Source organism: Microtus pennsylvanicus, chromosome 11, assembly GCF_037038515.1.
Source record: "Microtus pennsylvanicus isolate mMicPen1 chromosome 11, mMicPen1.hap1, whole genome shotgun sequence".
In the NCBI taxonomy this organism is placed as follows: Eukaryota; Metazoa; Chordata; class Mammalia; order Rodentia; family Cricetidae; genus Microtus; species Microtus pennsylvanicus.
This window is the reverse complement of record NC_134589.1, coordinates 2,871,482-2,888,392: the sequence shown is the minus strand read 5'-3', so window position 1 is coordinate 2,888,392 and position 16,911 is coordinate 2,871,482. Positions and strand designations below refer to the sequence as shown.

The 16,911-nt window shown below is 53.0% G+C and overlaps 2 protein-coding genes across 5 annotated transcripts in view; one reads left to right on the top strand and one right to left on the bottom strand.

The window, feature by feature from the left end:
• Positions 1–12,786, bottom strand: part of Tbc1d16 (TBC1 domain family member 16) — an 83,823-nt gene extending 71,037 nt beyond the window's left edge. For both annotated transcript variants that reach the window (XM_075989921.1, XM_075989923.1), the window contains exon 1: positions 12,696–12,786. The gene's annotated coding sequence lies outside the window, so the exon portion shown is untranslated. The remainder of the gene's footprint in view (positions 1–12,695) is intronic.
• A 53-nt stretch (positions 12,787–12,839) lies between these two features.
• Positions 12,840–16,911, top strand: part of Ccdc40 (coiled-coil domain 40 molecular ruler complex subunit) — a 47,203-nt gene continuing 43,131 nt past the window's right edge. Inside the window, exons 1-4 of one of the 3 annotated variants that reach the window (XM_075989919.1) lie at positions 12,840–13,038; positions 13,420–13,534; positions 15,080–15,149; positions 15,951–16,739. In XM_075989919.1, the coding sequence (XP_075846034.1) occupies positions 13,506–13,534; positions 15,080–15,149; positions 15,951–16,739 (888 nt within the window). In that variant the 5' untranslated portion in view covers positions 12,840–13,038; positions 13,420–13,505. Of the gene's footprint in view, positions 13,535–15,076; positions 15,150–15,950; positions 16,740–16,911 lie in introns of all 3 variants that reach the window. The other 2 variants (XM_075989918.1, XM_075989917.1) reach the window with 2 other exon arrangements.

Here is a 16,911-nt window from a genome sequence, read left to right as displayed (position 1 = left end):
CTCAGGGAATGAGGGCTGAGCAGGAAGAGGCAAAACTCAGCAGCCAGGGTGGTCAGCACCACTCTGGGGCCAGGCCAGAAAGGAGTATGGGGTCCACCATCAATGCTGCAGGCAGGGCTCTCCAACCTCCAGCTGCCTGCAGGAAGCTTCAAGCACAGATACGGAGAACACAGGCCGCATGTACCAGAGGCGCGCGCGCGCGCGCACACACACACACACACACACACACACACACACACGCCCTCCAGAGCTATGAGCAGCTCTGCCCCATTCTCCAGCTGCACAAATAATGACAAGTCAGCTGCTCAGGTTTCCAACTCGGTCTCACTGTCAGCATGAAGAGCGGGGGCTGGGTGGCTCCAAGCTGCACAAGTCTCCATGAGCCCCCAGCAGCCCAGTGCTCATCTGTGCCCAGGCAGCACTGGGTTTTCAGAGCAGGCATTCCTGGGTTGTTCCCCGGCTCTGTAGGACGCTGGAGCAGCTGGACAGCTGCATCCCACAATACCTTGGCCAGCTCTGGCTTCTGACCACTGTCCCTACTGTCCAGATCATGGCAAACCCTGCCTATTCCATAACCAGGACTTGGCTGGATATCTATCCTCTATTGTCCCTTGTTGTGTCCACTCCCAAGCCAAGGACCAGACAGAGGCTAGTCTGTAGTGTCACGGGCTCCTCGACGCAACCAAGGAAGCAGGTGCAGAAAGCAGCTTGGGTCTCCTAAGGATTCGAGACACCTGTGGTCTGGAAGGCCAGGACCCTGTCAGTAACTGAATCATCCCCTTGGAAGCCAAGGTCAAGTCACCCTGGCTCCCCACCAAGTCCTTTAGGATGTGGCTGCTCCCTACTGAGGAGCAGCTGCTCTGGGGGACCTCAGGAACGGGGCAGGGGGTCAAGTGGCTCTTCTGACCACTTGCCTTTACTGTCATTGTAGAACCTAAGGGCAGAGGGTTGTTTTGATACAGCCCCGATCCCCCCTCTTCCAAGTCCACTAGCCTGAACCAGCCAGCCTGCAGGCTCCACCAGCATCCTGAGCACCAGCCTCTTATCCCATTGTCACGGGGACGCCTGCCGGGTGGCAGCAGGGCAAGGACGTGGCGGCCGACCAGCAGCAGGAGTCAGGGTGGGTTGCTGCACAGCCTCTCATACCTCCAGAATCCAGGCGGGCACTGTGCTTTTTCACCTAGCATGTGTCCCCACTTCCACGTGTGCTGGAAGAGCCACAGGTAGTCCCCAACAGAAGCACAGAGTCCCCAAGGAAGTTAGAAGTGAGTTCATTGCAAGAGAGCAATGCCAGGGGCGTCACACAGTCCACAAGGCCCAAAGGCAGAAAAGCAGAGAGGAGGATGAGCAGGGACAGAAAGTCCTATCAGGGGCCCGGCACCTGCGCTGAGCCTATGGGAGGGACTGGGAGCTGGCTGGAAGGGATCCCAGCAAGGAAAGAGGCAGGGAGGGAGGAGCTGGTGAGGGAGCAGGTGGGACTCGGGCTCCAGCACACGACCAATGCTATAGTGACCACTACAACCCTGAGAACACGCTTAACACCTGAGACTTAAGCTCAGAAATGGTTAAAGTGGTAAATTCAGTTACCTAACGTACTATTAAAAACAACAACAGAGGGGCTGGAGAGATGGCTCTGCGGTTAAGAGCATTGCCTGCTCTTCCAAAGGTCCTGAGTTCAATTTCCGGCAACCACATGGTGGCTCACAGCCATCTGGAATGAGGTCTGGTGCCCTCTTCTGGCCTGCAGGTATACACGCAGACAGAACATTGTATACATAATAAATAAATAAATAAACAAACAAACAAACAAAAAAACCCTAGTCTTTAAAAAAAAAAACAACAACAGAAACTTGTGAGCATGGTTGGAGGTTTTATAAAAGTGCAAACGGTTCTTTCTGGATGTCCTGCCTTTTCTATAAACCTAAAATTGTTCTAAACATATATACATAGTTTAGACCTGGGCAATGGCTCAGCGGGTAAAGGTGTTTGCTGCCCAATCCTGACGTCCTGCATCCAGACCCTGAAACTCATTTTAAGAGGATGAGAGACAAAACCTCCCAGAACTCTTGGTCCAGGCACAACCTGGGATATGCAATGCTACAGACAAAGGAGATATCCTGCCTCCATTGCTACACACACAGCAGATAGCCCGCCTCACCGAGTGGAAGGCAAGACCAACACTGGAGCTTGCCCTCTGCTGGCGACATGTGTGCCACGGGACATGCGCCCTCACACGTGAACGCACATGCATTGTGCACACACGTACAAAGATGACATTTACGCAGTCTGCCACCCCGGAAGCCTGAGCGTGGGCCTCACAGCAGCTCACTCTATTCAACCGGAACAAAAAGACTTAAGTGGACAAACTCAGATCCCGCCAAGGGAGTGCCACTCAGCAAAAGGACTGAAATGCAAGACAGAGCCTTCCGGGCCTATCGCTGTGAAAGCCGCCAGTCCAAAAAGGCCACACAGTTCCAGCAACAGAACCAACACCCCCAATTCAAAACCCCCAGATCCAAGATCCTCTCCCTACGCATGTGACGTGACAAGTGGAACTTCCCACAGCTAACCACATACGAGTGACAGGCAAAAGGCATCTTGTGTATAAAGCGTGCACGCGAAACGCCACACACACTATACTCATCCGTGACTTTTAAAGACAATAGCGGTCGGTAGACACCCAACACTGACCTCTAGGCTCCCAATGCAAACGCATAGGCAAACAAAGCACACAGAAGATTTCCACACGCATACGCGCACACACAAACACATGTGTACTCACAAGCACAAACCAAAGTCTATGCACCATTTTTGTTTGGTTTGGTTTTTTGTCAGCTTGACACAAACAAGCTGGAGTTATCTGGGAAGAGGAGCCACGACGAGAAAACACCTCCATTGGACTGACCTGTAGGTTAGCATGTAGGGCATTTTCTCCATTGCTGAACGATGAGGCCCAGCTCACTGTGAGCAGGTGTTTTTGAATGGCTGAATAAGCCCTGAGGAGCAAGCCAGTAAGAAGCATTCCTCCATGGCTTCTGCTTCAGTCCCCGCTCCATTTTCCCTTCCATGACGAACCATGATGTGGCATGTAAGCCAAACCCTTCCTTCCATGACGAACCGTGATGTGGACGTGTAAGCCGAACAAACCCTTTCCTTGCAAACTTGCTTTTAGTCACGGTCTTTATCGCAACAACAGAAATCAAACAAAGGGAACGTACTGTTCTTGTTTGTTTTGTTAGAGAGGAAAGTAGAGACGGCCGGGCTGCAGAGATGTAGAGGCGGAGCTCCATGTGTGGATCCTGTGTGTAGATCCCGTGTGTGGATCCCGTGTGTGGAGCTCTGTGTGTGGATCCCGTGTGTGGAGCTCCGTGTGTGGATCTCGTGTGTGGAGCTCCGTGCGTGGATCCCGTGTGTGGAGCTCTGTGAGTGAATCCCGTGTGTGGAGCTCCGTGTGTGGATCCCATGTGTGGATCCCGTGTGTGGAGCTCCGTGTGTGGATCCCGTGTGTGGAGCTCTGTGTGTAAATCCCGTGTGTGGAGCTCCGTGTGTGGATCCCGTGTGTGGAGCTCTGTGTGTAAATCCCATGTGTGTAGATCCCGTGTGTGGATCCCGTGTGTGGAGCTCCGTGTGTGGATCCCGTGTGTGGAGCTCCGTGTGTGGATCCCATGTGTGGAGCTCCGTGTGTGGAGCTCCGTGTGTGGATCCCGTGTGTGGAGCTCTGTGTGTAAATCCCGTGTGTGGAGCTCCGTGTGTGGATCCCGTGTGTGGAGCTCTGTGTGTAAATCCCATGTGTGTAGATCCTGTGTGTGGATCCCGTGTGTGGATCCCATGTGTGGAGCTCCGTGTGTGGATCCCGTGTGTGGAGCTCCGTGTGTGGATGCCATGTGTGGAGCTCCGTGTGTGGATCCCGTGTGTGGAGCTCCGTGCGTGGATCCCGTGTGTGGAGCTCTGTGAGTGAATCCCATGTGTGGAGCTCTGTGTGTGGATCCCGTGTGTGGAGCTCCGTGCGTGGATCCCATGTGTGGATGAAGCCCCCAAGTAGTCGCTAGAGGCAGGGCAAAGCATATTACTGCCACCAAGACAGCAACACTGAGTTCCTGAGCAGTCACCAATGGCCTAAGCAGTGTGTGGGGAGACCCTCCAGATGTCTCTGGATATAATGCACCTGACCTCGAGCATAGTAGCTCAGAGCATTGACCTTAGGGACCTGATGTCCTCTGAGGTCAGAAAGGAACAAATACCAAAGACCAGCAGACTCCAGAAAGGGTGTCAGGCACAGATCTCCTTCCACAGACTCTTTCCACAGGCGGACAGCTTCAGCCAGTTACACAAAAAAGCGGACAGACAGGAAGACGCAAACGGGGCAGGCCGGACAGGCATCATCGCCATGAGGGCCCCTGGAAGACTGTGGGGTTGAACAGACACCTGACTTTCTATCACAGAGTCGGGATCAGTGGGATCCAGAGTGGACGTTCAGAGAACTAGTCACAAGCCACAATCACAGAAGTGGCCGGAGAAACTCAAGGCAAAAGCTTTTAAAACATTGTTTTCTTTTTTAAAATGTATGTGTGAGAGAAACAGCATATGTGCACACACATGTGCACATGCATGTATGGATGCAACTGTACGACTGGGGAGCTCAGAGGACAACCTCTGGCGTTAGGTCTTCACCTCCTTCCTTGCTGGAGATATAGGCTCTCGCTCACTGCTGCAGACTCAGGTTAGGCAGCCCATAGCTTTGGGGATACCCGTCTCTGTCTCCCCTTTCTCTGCAGGAACGCTGGGATCACAAAGGTGGCTACCACGCTCAGCTTTCAGGAGGATTCTGGAGTCCAAATGCTTGCCCAGCAAGCACTTGACCATTGAGCCACCTCCCCAGGCCCCAATATTGATGGATTGGTTGGCTGCTTGGTGAATTGAGATAGGGTCGTATTATGCAAGCCCAGGGTAGCCTGGAACTTGTTATACAGATCAGGCTGGCCTCGAACTCACAGAGATTCAAGGCAGATCCTTCACAGCCAAGAGCATTCTGCCTCCCGAATACATTCTGCTGACATCTATACTTTAAAGTGCTTGTCCCCATGTCAGTACTGCTGGTTTTAGGTCACACGCCCATGTGCCAGACATCTCCAGGTTACCACCCTCTGCGGCGTCCTGACACCTGCTTCTGCTGATGAAGGGGACAGCAACGCCAGCCTCAGATGGAGGGAAGCCAGGTCCAGACTCATGCCAGTCTGGGCTTCCAGGCAAACAACTGCGGCTGGTGGTTCTTAAAAGGCACGGTACAAAAACACAAGGCTGTTTTCCACTTGTGACTGAGTGTGCCCCCGGCAACACCTGTGCCGTTCTAGGTCACCAGTGCCAGCTAGGCGGAGTCGTTTGCAAATGGAACAACTGTGCAGCTGGGAAGAAAAGAACAGCGTGACTTCCCTGCCTCAGAGACAGACACACCAGCTTCACAAAACCCTCCAGAGTCCCTCCTCCCTGCGGAGAAACATGGGCTCCCTGCTGTGACAGCTGGGGGGGAGGGGATCCTGTGGGGATAAAAACAAGTGCAGTTAGCTTCAGAGTTAGTTAAAAGGTGCCTGGGGTGGGGGTGGCGGCTGGCTGAGAAGCATGAGCCTCGTGGGAAAGCAGGCGGACTTGGTGGCCTGCCGGCCATCCATCCCATCACACTGAAGGTTGAGATCCCAATCCCCACGGTAGGCTGGCTAGACGAGCCTAATCTGTGAGCTCTGGGTTCAAATGAGAGACCCCGACTTGATGGAGAGCTGGACAGCAGTCAAGGAAGAGAACTATGCCACTGTCTGGCTGCAACATGCTATATGCCAGCATGCACGCGCGTGGAGCGCGCGCACACACAATACTTGACATGCAACCTTAGTCCTCCTGGAAATGACTTAACATCACATGGGCCACATGTCAGGACGGGATATAATTAGAGTCCGTTCATCTGCCAGACTCACTGGGACAAGAACCCCATGCACGGCTGACTGACAGATCAGGATGGTGGGACTCTTCAACACTCATTAGCTCCCCGGCATCCACGCTGAGCAACCGTCCTGGACACAGCACAAAGGACTGAAGCGTAGACCCAGACCTGATGTCTCTTGAGAGCAGCGGGGACCCCCCCCCACATACCCCCCTACACACACACACCACTGCCACCACGAGCTACATGTTCATGAGCCCGAGGACTGGCTGACTCTGTCTGAAACCTCGGTTTCCTGTCTGGGTAGAAAGGGCTCCATCAGTTCCCTGGGAAGATAAACAAAAGCCTCTCCTGGAAACGTCCTAGGAAAACCAAAGTAATGGGGTGGGTCTGCACCCATCAGGAGAGGGGGTGACCACGGTCTCCCACCCTGTGCTGTGTCAGCTCAGGTAATCCTGGATCTGACGCTGACTGGTGCAAGCCAGCAAGCATTGCACAACTGCCCACGTATGACCTCTGCCCACTGCCTTGAGGAAGGGCGGTTAAGGGGCTACAAGATGCTGAGGGCACAGCTGGTCACTCCCCTGGTCCTGTCACTGACAGACACTCAGGGACAGAAAGCCTTGGGCTCAGGTCACCTGCTAAGGAACCGGTTCATCTGCTTTTCCCTCAAGGCCCCAACAGTAAAGCCTGGGATGAATGATTCCTTTATCAAACACAAGCCGGGCACACGCAAACAGGGATCATTTCCTCCCTCGGCGTCTGCCACAGCTCACCTGAGCAGAGGCCTTGACTCCCCTTATCTTCCTGTTGGCTTTCCCAAGCCTGACATGTCCTCATCATCTCTGGGAGAGAGCTTTTCAGATCAGAGAGTGAGATTAACACAGCGGACACCCAACCTGAATCCTTGTGGGAGAGCCTTTGGTCGCGTCACTCAGGTGAGCTCCCGAGCAGCTGGCATGATTGACCTCTAGACTACATTCAACTCTGGGCCTGGCATCAAAGCAGAAGAGAATCCACTTGCAGCCCACGGAGCCCCTGCAGGATGCCACAGGGTTTCCCTGTGAGAACAAGATGGCTGACTTGTGTCCCACAGGGAGAGCTGGGGTTTAGGAGTTAACTGTACTGCTGGAGCCCAGACTGTTGGCCACAAGGGAAAAGTCTTTCGACACTGGCATGCCAGTTCGCACAGCAGGACTGGAGGGACATAGAGGCCCTGGAGCTGCCATCTTCCTCTTTCAGCTGACACAGCCTCTCCCGGGAAAACTCCAAAGCCTGGGCCTCCATGGAGAAGCCAGCTGCTCTCACGTCCCTGCACCACAAACATAAACATCCTATTTCTCCCACAGAACAAGGGAAATCGGGCCAGGAAGAGGAAGGAAGCTTGGCGACGTGCCAAGTTCTAAAAGAGAGGACAACCAAGCTCAGGCTGGCAAGATGCAAAGTGAGCCAGGGATTCCACGAGCAGCGCAGACCAGGCTAGCCCGGGATTCCATGAGCAGCGCATACCAGGATAGCCCAGGAGTCCACAAGCAGCACAGACCAGGCTAGCCCGGGAGTTTACAAGCAGTGCAGACCAGGCTAGCCAGGGAGTCCATGAGCAGTGCAGACCAGGCTAGCCCGGGAGTCCACAAGCAGCGCAGACCAGGCTAGCCACGGAGTACACAAGCAGCGCAAACCAGGCTAGCCCAGGAGTCCACAAGCAGCACAGACCAGGCTAGCCACGGAGTACAAAACCAGCGCAAACCAGGCTAGCCCAGGAGTTTATGAGCAGCGCAGACCAGGCTAGCCAGGGAGTCCACAAGCAGCACAGACCAGGCTAGCCCGGGAGTCCACAAGCAGCACAGACCAGGCTGGCCAAGGAGTCCACGAGCGGCGCAGACCAGGCTAGCCCTGTCTGACGGCTGATTTGCACCTGTATATGATGCTCTCACTGTCTGCAAAACAGAAGCTAAGGAACCACATAACAATATTCCAATCAGGGAAAAAATATTTTGATGGGACCCCAAATACTTACAAAGAGTAAATTGTGAGGGGTTGGGAAGATGCTCAGTAGGCAGGGTGTCTGCCCATGAGCCTCAGGACCTGAGTGTGATCCCCAAAACCCATGTAAAAGCCGGGACACACCTGCCCCAAAGCTTCTGAAAAACACAAGGTGGATGGCTCCTGAGGTTGGCCTCCGCCCCCCCATGCATGCATACACATGTTCACACACACCTACACACATGTAAACATATACATACACCTACACACACTCCTGCACACATATCAACATATACACACACCTACAAACACCTACATCACAGGCACACATACATATACCTACACCTACACACACAGACACACACATGTGAACATATACACACACCTACACACGGACACATACGTGTGAACATATACATACACCCACACACATGTGAACATATACATATACTTACACACACACGTGAACATATACACACACCTACACACATGTGAACATATACATACGCCTACACACAGACACAGATCCCACACATACACTCCACACACACATATCCATACATGCAATACCCCACACAAATACTTCTCCCCCCATGTACCTCCCCCCCACTCTCTCTGTCTGTCTGTCTCTCTGTCTGTCTGTCTCTCTCTCTCTCTCACACACACACACATCACATACATTCCATACACACAGAGTAAATACATGTAAGCTAAGAAAATGTTTTTTTGCTTGTTTGTTTTGGTGTTTTGAGACGGTTTCTCAATAGCCTTGCAGCCTGTCCTGGCACTAGCTCTGTAGACCAGGCTGGCCTTCAAACTCACAGAGAGCCGCCTGCCTCTGCCTCCTGAGTGCTGGGATTAGAGGCATGCGCCACCACTGCCTGGCAAAAAATGTTTTCAGTGTGGTAAGTAGCTTGTGGGCCACTGCCACGTGAGTGTCCTTAGTCTGTCCACTTTCTAGCCTGTCAGAAAAGCCTGGCTTTATGCCTCTCTTTCAGCCCTTCTCTTAAGTATGTTTTCCTTAGCGCTCTGGGCACCTCTCTCAACAATCTGGGCTTCCTTATATTTTCTCGAAAGCCTTCCTCTCCGACACGCAACTGCTTGTCAAACACGTTCCCTGCTGCTGTGCTGGCTTAAATGGTGTGGCCTTTTCCCCTCTCCTTCATTCTCTAGGTAGCAGCTCGCCAGCCCTGGGGGTTTTCTCTAAAACTCTGATGAAACTCTCTGTTCTTACATATCCAAACAACAATTTAAAAAAGATAACCAGAAGGTCAGTGGGTGGTGGTCTGAAGGTACCTCCATCTGAAGTGAGTGGGGGGAAAAACTCCCAGCAGCCTCTCTGAATAACTGTGGGTGTATCTGCTAAGGTGTACTCCGCAGAGCCGGCTCCTTTCCTCGGCACACACTATCTCACCTGCATCGACAGCCTAACTGCAATCAAATGCTGTAGACGATGACAGACATCAATAAAACCAGCTTCTCCAGCCACGAGCCTCTGAGGCTCAACAGCGCCCTCCCCTGGACCTTCAGCTTACTACAAGAGGAGAATCCAGCCTGTGAAAGACAAACATGGCAGTCACAGGGAGTGATAAACTAGAGTCTTAGAGAGGATTTGTGTTGCCAGGTAACCTGCTCTCCAGAGCATCGTGAGAGAACCCGGTCCTCACCAAGTTACAAAGACTGGAGTGTAGCAAGGCCTCCTGGCATGTATCGGCTTGTAATCTCAGCTACCTGGAGGACTGAGACAGGAAGATCCCAAGTCGAAGGCCTGCCATGGCTACTCAGGGAATGTGAGAGTCGCCTTCACATTCAGAAGGACTCAGAGGCAGACGGCTTGCCCAGCACGCGTGAGGCCCTCCGTTCAAAACACGTATGTCGGGTGCGTGCATGCATGTGTGTATGCACGTGCACACGCAATGCGACCCAGGACCTGCTCCAGAGAGCAGCAGTCAGTGCAGAGTCCCATAAGGAAAGTGCTGTATAAGGAGACGGAGAGATCAGCCTCAAATGGGACATGTTTACCACCCTACCACCACCTCCTACCCCACCCAACCCCTACTCCTCACCCCCGCATCAAGGCTCAGGACGGGAACGCTGTGAAATGCTGACTCTGGACCTGACGTGGCCAACGGACCCACGAACCCTCAGCAGAGAGGTAACCTGCTCGGGGTCCAGCCAATGGCCTGTCCAGCATGGGGGAGGGAGCTCTCCAAGCCCCACCCCTCACCGAGGAGCAGTTGATAGCTGTGGGAAGAGAACTCATCATTGAATATGTGTGCACTGGAATGTTTCCCATGGTGCACTGGGTGGTCCCACACTCCTGCCCACGTGGGCTGCACTAATTAGATTCAGCGGATTATCAGAAGAAAAGAAAAACTGGAGGGGGAGGTGTTGGAGAGAGGGATAAAAGGTGAGTCCAAGGAGGGAAACGAGGAGTAGGCTTATACGGAATTCTCAAATAATAAAACACTGAAAAAGAAAAGCAGTGTTTTTAATTCATGTTGCTAAATGCAAAGAATCTAAATGACCGACATAATAATGATAAGGACAATCATTTAGAAGGTCAACAAACAAGGATGACAGCACACATCTGTAATCCCAGCACTTAAGATGCTGAGGCAGGAGGATTACCATGAGTTCCTGATCAGCCTAAGTTGCAGTAGGAGACCCCGTCGCAACAAAAAGTTACTTACATATGCCAGGCATGTGGCGCACTGAGGTTTTGGACACTCAAAGACAAGGAACTGGTGTGTATTTGCACCCAGGTCTACTTTGGGAGCTCGCTGTGAGTTTTGTTTTTGTTTGTTTGTTTTGTTTTAGCTCGATTTGATTGAGACAGAACTTCATTATGTACCCCAGGATGGCCTGGAACTCGCTACATAGTTCAGGCTGGCCTTAAACTCACAGAAATTCTCTTGCCTCGCCTTCTCAAGCCCGAGGATGGCAGTCCCAAGCCACTATACAGAGTGCAGAGACCATGCTTTATCACTGCACCTTGTCATCCAAAATCGGAGGGCGGAAAGCCAGGACAGAAGCAGGCACGTCCTGTCAACCCAAAGCCTGTTCCCTCAAGACTGACCGCACCAAAGTGAAGAGTTCTCTTCACAGACCACAGGGAACTCACCCCAGCTGCCACAGCTGACACGGGTGCACCCCACTTCCTTCTATTAGTGAATCATGGGCAGAGCTTGTCCCCATGAAGAGCAGGACGGGCCACTATAGGGAGAGGCACAGGGTGCCTCTACTTTTCGGAAGTGGCACGCCCAGCACCCATGTCTGTACTGGGTCACTTTTAGCCGCACAGGCTTGAAGTCCCGGTGGGACGGTATAAACTTCGGTAAGACGGTTTGGTGGAGAAGGGTGATTGCCACCATACTTGACAACCTGAGTTTGTGTCCCCTGCAGACTCACATGGTGTAAGGACGAAACTGACTCTCACAAGCTTCCTCTGAGCTCCACACAGGCCCACATACACTCACACAGTAAGTATTTATAATAAAAAAACATGTTTGAAAGAAAATAGAAACCACAGCTCTTTCACGAGCCTGTTTTGTGCACTATAAAAACCCACACATTCACTAACCAGGCGTTGCTATCTAACCAGTAACTGCCACACGAGCAAACAATTCCCAGGGAAGAACTTCCCAGTTACACTCTGAGGCTCTACGTACCAGCAAGGGACAGAAAGAAACAAAACAGTAAGTACTCTGAGCCCAAGGGAGCCATCCCCAACAGCCAGCTGGGAACAAACTCAGGTCAATTCGGCATGGCCGCATCTCAGCGGTTCCTTGTCTGCTAAGTTCCCTCACGATTAAGTTCAACATTCGCGACCGGCGTTAAGGTCGGTTTTTCTAAGGAGGGCTTTCTAGGACTTGCAGTCGGTGAGATTTAGAATGGAGCCCCTAATCCCCGGGTCTTTGCACCCACGCCTTCACCAATATGCTTGGGGACCGGGACAGGAGTTTCCCCTCTCTTTCCTGAGAAAGGAACTTGACAGAGCTCATGAAACAAACTTTAACGGAGGAAAGAGACATTTTTCTATTCTTCTATTTCTGAACGGAATCTGGACTAGATTGTGGCCAACATATGACACCGACTTCCGAGGAACAGGCTTTTACTTCTCACCGCGCGTTTGTTCTGGCAGGGTTCCGTGGGTTATTTTTAGCAATCTTAAATTGCCCTTTTTCTTTCTCTACTATCCTATTTTTTTCTTTCTTTTGAAGGAAAGAACAGAGAGAGAGAGAGAGAGAGTGAGAGAGGGGGAGGGTGAGAGAGGAGAGAGAGAGAGAGCGCCCAGGCTAAAGAGAAGTGAGGACTTTGACTTGGGGCTCTTAAATAGCTCAAGCCATCCCCCCTACTGCTCCGAACCGTAAGAGCGCGCAGGCCCCCAGGAGGACATGGTACACTTTGGGGGCACTGTCAGCTAGTGCCGGAACCCCACAAGTTCTTCGCATGCTCAGACCAGTCAGCCAGACAAAGACCGCAAGTGCCCCGGCCAACAGCTCCAGACCGGCAGGGACGGAGTCTCTGGGCCCACTCCCAGAGAAGGGAGTCTCACTCGCCAAGGATGGAGTCCCCAGGGCGTCCCGGCGAGATCCGGGTCCCTCCGCATCGCCCCCGCCCTGCGCCCAGCACCGATCCCCCGAGCCCCTCCCGGGCCCCCGCGCTGCAGGCCCGCGTCCCGCGCGTGCAGATTCCAGCGCACCCAGGGACCACCACGCCGTCCCAAGCGGACCCCGAAACCCCCGGAACACGTTCCCAGACGAACCCTGATACCCACCCGGGTCCCGCCGCGGGGGCTGGACTCGCGCCGGTTCCAGGAGGCGCCACCGCCGCCGCCACCGCCACCGCCGCCGCTAGCGAGGCGCGGCGGGGAGGGGACGTGGAGAGGCCCGGCCCTCACTCCGCCCCCGCTCCGCCCCGGGACCCGCCCAGGCCCGCGCCGCCGAGAACGCCGCACCCAGTCTCCAACCCCGGGCGACCCCCGCGCAACGGACAGCCCCTGATCGGGGTTCCCTGCTGGCTGCATCTGCAGGTCACATCGCTCGCCGGGTACCCGGGACGCTGCCCTGGATGGAAGCCCTGCGCCCTCGATCCGGGAGGCAGAGCTTTCCAGTGCCCACGTACGCGCTCATCCCCTGCTTTCCTGTTTCTCAAATTTGGGGGTAAGGAGGAACGATGCCCACCAAAGGACTCTGGGCCTCCCTCCTTTGCCAACGACCCCTCGAAAGGACCCCGTGGTCAGGGTTGCTGAGTACCCCAAGGCTGGAGGTGGAAGAGCTAGAGCCAGGAGAGTTTCTCGGACCTAGAACCCCCCACCCTGTCTGCCACCCTCGGAGTCCCTGACCATCATCAGGTTCGAAGGTGTACAGCTGGATGTACTTTAGCACTGTGATCACTCTACAGAAACTAAGTCTGGGCGGGAAAGGCTTGGGCACATGGCGAGTATCAAATCACACATTTGTGCTTTACTGCTTTGCGTGGTGTTTCTGTGAGAACTGCAGGACACAGCCAGGCCCCGCCTCCTGCAGTCTTTGAGCGCGTGGTCCAGACTTCGCCGGATGTTGATGGCGTAGCCTAGCAACGAGAGATGGCGGAGCAGGAGGACAAGGCTGACGGGTAAGCCTGGCCAGAGGAATAATGGAGCTACTAGATGTTTTCCCTGGCTATCTGCAAGCAGGTGCCCCCACCCCACGCGCCTTCCCCTTCACCTCTGCACCCCTTTCCCACTCTCCTCCCTACTTTCTGGACTTTTCCGACGCTCTCCGGCCCCACCCTCCTTCCAGGTCCCTTCCTTCTTTCACCTCCTGTTCTTTGTCCTTTCCTAGCCCCCACCCCCAACCCATTCCCTATTCCTAGCCTCTGCTTCTCCTGGAATACAGATCTGCACACACTGCGGTAACCATGGCAACCACCGTGCTTGGTAAACCAGGCTACAAAGCAGGGCAGGGATAAGATGCTGTCCCGTATTGCAGGAGTTGGGAGGAGAGGGGAGGAGCACTAACTCAGACAGGGATTGGGCCAGACCCATGCCTCCCTCCTGCAAGAATGGATCGCCCCCCCCCACACACACACCCCATCATGGACTTGAGAGATAAGCAGATTGCCAGCACTGAGTGCACCCAAAAATGATGCTGCCAGCTCTCTTTTAGGCTTTGTGCAAAATGGAAGCGAGTTTAAGTAATTCTGTTTGCTTAGACGCCTCTGGGTCTTTTTCCTATTTTTAAGGTTAAGTCTCTAGGTCCTCCATGGCAATACATCCAGACTATATCCCACGATCAAGCTAAATACAAAACAATAGGTACAGAATGAGCTCCAATTTGGGGAAGAATTTAAGTGCAAAGATTCTGAACAAAGGCAGGTGCACCACAAATGCCTGTTACAGTGGCTGCCATGGGCAGCAGAGGAGGAAGTAACAGGCGTTTTTATTGTTTATAAAGCGTATATCTATATTAGTTTGATTTTTTTAAAAAGTTAGGTTAGTTTGCATCTTAGATATTTCACTGGCGTGTGTGTGTGTGTGTGTGTGTGCAGAAGTCGGAGGAGGATGCTGGGTGCTGTGATCTATTGCTTAGATTTGTTTGCATCTTAGATATTTCACTGGCATATGTGTGTGTCTGTGTGTGTGTGTGTGTGTAGAGGTCAGAGGGGGATGCTGGGTGCTGTGATCTATTGCTTTCCACCTTTATCCCCTTTGGGCAGGGTCTCTTGCTGAACCCGGAGCTAGCCTGGTGACCAGCAAGCCCCAGTAATCCTCCTGTCTCAAACCCTCCTGGCTCTGGTGTTACAGACACAAGCAACTGTGCCTGGCTTTTTATGTGAGCTCTGGAAGATCCAGACTCCTGTCTCTAAGTAAGTTTTTGAAGAGCCAAATTATTTTGGTGCAAACCATGGCAGTGTTGAGAAGCTGAGGCGGAGACCCGTGTGTTCTCCTCTCTCCTGAGACATTTTCTGCCTTGACCCAGAAACTGAATAGCTCAGGTGATTTTTCTGGGGAGCCCTCACATGGTGTTTCTTTAACGTTAGAATAACTGTGTTTGACATTCATTTTCATACCAAATTGTGGCCCCTGGCAGCAGGGTAGAGGAGAATTGGAGGTCATACCGGCGAGTAGCCGAGATACATGATAGTCTGTGAGCTAGTATTTCCTGTCTCTGAAAGCAGGTCACACCTGGAAGGTGAGCAAGCTCCTGCAGAAGAGGACAAGGAACAGCAGCATGCTGAAGGCCGTGAGGTACCTTCATCTGGAGGGTTAATCTGGGCTCCTGTTTGCTAGGAGACAAATTGACAGGATTGCCAGGGTCCATGTTGCCACGATGGTTTACTCTGACAAACTCAGTTCAGGAGCAGAGAAATGCAGTTCCTTCCCATGGGGCCCTGGGTGCGTTGATAAAACACTCTGACCAAAAGCAACTCAGGGGAGGAAAGACTTTATTCAGCTCACACTTCCAGGCCATGGCTCTTTACTGAGAGAAGAGCCAGGCCTGCTTACTGTGCCGCATAGTGTGCCCTTTGGCCAGGGACTAGCCAGGGACTCACAGCCAAGGAAGAATAGCAGGAAGCGTGGAGGAACACTGCCTGTGGGCTCATTCACAAGTTTATGCTCAGGTAGCTTTCTTATACAAGCCAGGACCATTTACCCCGGGAACAGTGCTGCCTGCAGCGTGCTAGGGCCTCCCACATCAGTTCATAATCAAGACACTCTCCCAGACAAGCCAGTCGGAGAGACTCCCTTCTCAGATGACCCCAGACTGTGTCAAGTTGACAAAGATAATTAGGACACACCTCATTCCAGAGTGTTAGCTATCAATAATGACACAGCCAATCTTTAGACTTCCCTGCATTTTCTAGAGTTCATGCTCATAACACATGGCTGTAGAAACTAGACTAGGTTCCATTAAAGCCCAATGCATCATCTCTTGGGCCTGGGGGTGGGGGGGATGTACGTAGATGTGTCTGTCTATCCCTTCCGTCACCCTAATATATCTCACGATTGTATTTTCTTCCCTGGGGTTTCTTGCCACCCTCCTAACAGGCGTCACCACCAATGGAAAACAATGGCCAAGAAACTGATGAAGACAGAGATGCCCCCAAGGGCCCTGAAGAGGACACTGGAACTGAAGGTGAAGGCGGACTCAAAGACAAAACAGGGGATAATGAGACAGTCAGTGCTGAAAGAGAAGCCATCCCTGAAGGGGAAGGGGAACCCATCGGAGAGGGTGCCCCAGACACGGAAGTGGAATACGCTGGAGAAACCACACCAGAACCAGGCCTCGAATCCAGTTTCGAGAACATAGCAGAAGTGGACACAGACGCCACTAGAGAAACCTTCCTAAAAGTGAACCTGGAACCCGTCGGAGATGCCATCCCAGAGATGGAAGTGGAATCCCCTGGAGACGCCACACCAGAGCCAGGCCTCGAATCCAGTTTCGAGAACATAGCAGAAGTGGACTTGGAGGCCATGGGAAAAGCCATCTTAAAAGTGAACCTGGAATCCATCGGAGATGCCATCCCAGAGATAGAACAGGAATCCGCTGGAGAGGCCAGCCCTCAAGGGGCAACGGAATCCACGGAAGACACCTCCCCAGCAGGGGTCTTGGACATTTCTTGGAAAGAGGCATCTGAGAGGTACGCCTTCTCTGAGTTAGATGAGTTCTCGGGAAGGATCAGCTCTGGTGAGTTCACCTTCTCGGACATCAGCCCCTGGGAAATAACTGAAGAGGAAGCCAACGCTGCCTATCTGTACCAAAGAACCAGACTCGAAGACACATCCCAGCCAGGCGTCGGTGTATGTGAGACCGTGGAACCGAGAGAGGAGAGACAGGTGAGTGCCCCTTGGGTGTTTGTACAAGCTCCTTACTGCTCGGGCGTGGGTCATGACCCTGTGGGTGGAGCTTAAATCGGGCACTCTATCAGTCAGGGCTTCTGTTGCTGCGATCAGCACCATCATCAGAAGCCGCATGGAGAGGAAAGGGTTTATTTGCTTACATCCTGAT